The sequence below is a fragment of the Plasmodium gonderi genome (assembly GCF_002157705.1).
Source record: "Plasmodium gonderi DNA, contig: Pgo-contig_543, whole genome shotgun sequence".
In the NCBI taxonomy this organism is placed as follows: domain Eukaryota; phylum Apicomplexa; class Aconoidasida; order Haemosporida; family Plasmodiidae; genus Plasmodium; species Plasmodium gonderi.
Genome location: NW_021629380.1, coordinates 4,041 through 6,784, shown reverse-complemented (window position 1 = coordinate 6,784; position 2,744 = coordinate 4,041). Strand labels below are relative to the sequence as shown.

Here is a 2,744-nt window from a genome sequence, read left to right as displayed (position 1 = left end):
ATTTAATGGGATCCATGCTAAGTTTCATGAAATTTAACCTTTTATTTAATAACTCATAGAAATTATGGAAATTTATGAATATTATTTATTTAAGAAGAACAATATTTATTATTTATGTTTTCATGTATTTTCCTTATAGTAAGTATTTTATTTGTCATATGTATTTTTCCTTAAATATAATGTGCTTGCTTAGTAGTAATCTTTATATATAATTCAAATAGAAATAATGATTAAAATTTAAATAGTTAAATTATTTTTAATCAATTTTAAATGAAAATAACTAAGTAATTTATTATATTCAATGATTAAATAATTACTATTGTCATACTATTACATAATAAATATTTATATATACTAGTATATAAAAAAAATATAGCTTATTGGAGATATAACAGAAAAGATAGAAAAATATAAATCAGATAAATCTATTTTTTATGTTAAATTTGAATCTGAATAAAAGCATAATTTTGTTGCATTTAACAGAAATGAACTATTCCAATTGAATAAACATATACAACATATATATGTTCTTAATAATTATTTATTCGTTACAATAATATTAAAATGTATAAAGAAATGAGTATATAAAGAACTTTATAATATTAGGCAATTGTTTCATATTATGTATCAAAGCATGATACATGCAAGACTTAAAGGGTAAATAATTTTATGTATCACAATAGAGTCATTATAATAAAATATCTACAAAATATAGAACCATAATAGATGAATCTTGAAAAATATTTGTGAAATAAAATGTGAAAACAAACAATACATGTAAGTAGTAAATATGATGCAATAATTTCATACATACATATATATATAAAATAATATAAATTATACATAAATTAGAGTTTATAATACATCAGAACTATTGTTATTATTGTATATATAATAAAATTAACATATATTTATGTATTTGTTACAGGGATAATTTATGAATTATTAATATTTAATGAAATTCCAGAAAAAACAAAAATCTCTTATAGAGCACAAAATATAATTAAGGATCTTGTGAATTAATATAAATCAAATTGATATCCTTCCTTCTTTTTAAATATTACCATAAGAAGAACATATCAAAAATTTATGTGTGAATATAAAGAGTTCTCTCAAACAAACAAATAAAAAAAAAATTTAATGCCGTGGCCTCAGATATAAATTCAAAAATAGTATGGTAACTCTTTGAAATATTATTTCATTAAATTGAAGTATTATTATTTTTTATTATTTTATATTGTTTATGAATTATTTTTTTTTTTACATAATTTATTTGATGTAAAAATTCTGAAAATATTTTGATTACATTATTCCGCATGTGTTTAAAGAAATAATTTTAATGAAATATATATTTAATCGTCAATATAATGGGAACTATATATGACATTATAATTACTATTCCTACATATATTGTTATATATTTCTGAGTTTTCTGATTTACTCCATTCTTTCTTGAGACCACGACACTTATTTATTATCTCTTTTATTTCACGATGTAAGCATGTATTATATGGCAGGAACTAATTTGTAATAAAAAATATTTTGTATTAAAAATATATTATTATTATAATTTGTTTTTTTTTATTTTTTAAAAGATTTATTATATAATTATATATATCAACATCGTATTTAACCTTATAAATTATAAATAAAAAAGCAGGTATTATTAATATTAGAAAAGATGATATTATAGCAGTTTTTGATTTATTAATTTGGGCAGAAGGTAATATTATATTCTCAAAATTATCAGAAGGCCATGTTTTGAATTTTAGATTATCACAATCATTTGATAAATTTAATGCATTGTATTCATTTTTATAACTTTTTAATATTTTACAAAAATGTTTATCCCAATTATTCTCACATATCTTATGTCCGCGGACGTATATATCAGCACATTCGTCTGCACAATCGCACTTTGTTTTTTTATTACAAGATGTAAAAGTAGAGTATTTTATATCATTAAGTTTCTTGCTTATATCACATATATCTATGATTAGTTCCAATTCATTATCAAAATTGAGATCTCTAAAAGAATTTACAAAATATATATACATACCAGCATATTCGTATACCCTAATTATTTCCTTATAGAATTCTTTGATGTAGTTTCTATCTTTTGCCGCTTTTATGTGATGCTTATATATCCAATAATACAAGTATTTAAAGTGGTTTTCTTTTAGGGGATTTTTGATATCACTGGATATATTATATAAATATCTCATCGCTTGAATGCATAAATTGTCTTTGTTCATTATATTGGCAGTATAGAACATGTTATTAAAATTCAGACATTTATTATACCAATTAACGTGTTCATAATTCGTTATATTTCTATTCATAATTCTTTGGTATTCCGAAAAATCAGTAAATAATGAATTAAACTAAAAAAAAATATATATACCACTATGTAAATAAATACATTACTCTATCTTTTATTTTAAAATATATATATACAAATTGAAATTTTAAAAAATTTTAACACCGTAATATGCATTATAACAACTCAGAATTACATCATCTTTACTCTCCTTGGGCAACATTATATTATTTAAGCGTTAAAAAAATATACGATGATAAAAATATATTGGCATACAAATATGCTAATACAAATTATAAAACATAATGCATGAAGTTACAATGTAATTTGATATAATTTTTATTTTCGTACAAATTTGGCATCAGTTAGAGTTCTCATGAATTACATTTTAATATAAACAATACTAGTAATAATTTGGTTAAAA

General features: G+C 20.2%; 1 protein-coding gene across 1 annotated transcript; it reads right to left on the bottom strand.

The window, feature by feature from the left end:
- Positions 1 to 1,352: 1,352 nt before the first annotated feature.
- On the bottom strand, positions 1,353 to 2,543 carry PGO_003775 (variable surface protein; the record flags this gene model as incomplete). Its single annotated transcript, XM_028691364.1, has 3 exons — positions 1,353 to 1,520; positions 1,623 to 2,384; positions 2,517 to 2,543. The coding sequence occupies 3 exons, from the start codon at positions 2,541 to 2,543 to the stop codon at positions 1,353 to 1,355; spliced, it is 957 nt and encodes a 318-aa protein (XP_028547165.1).
- Positions 2,544 to 2,744: the final 201 nt, after the last annotated feature.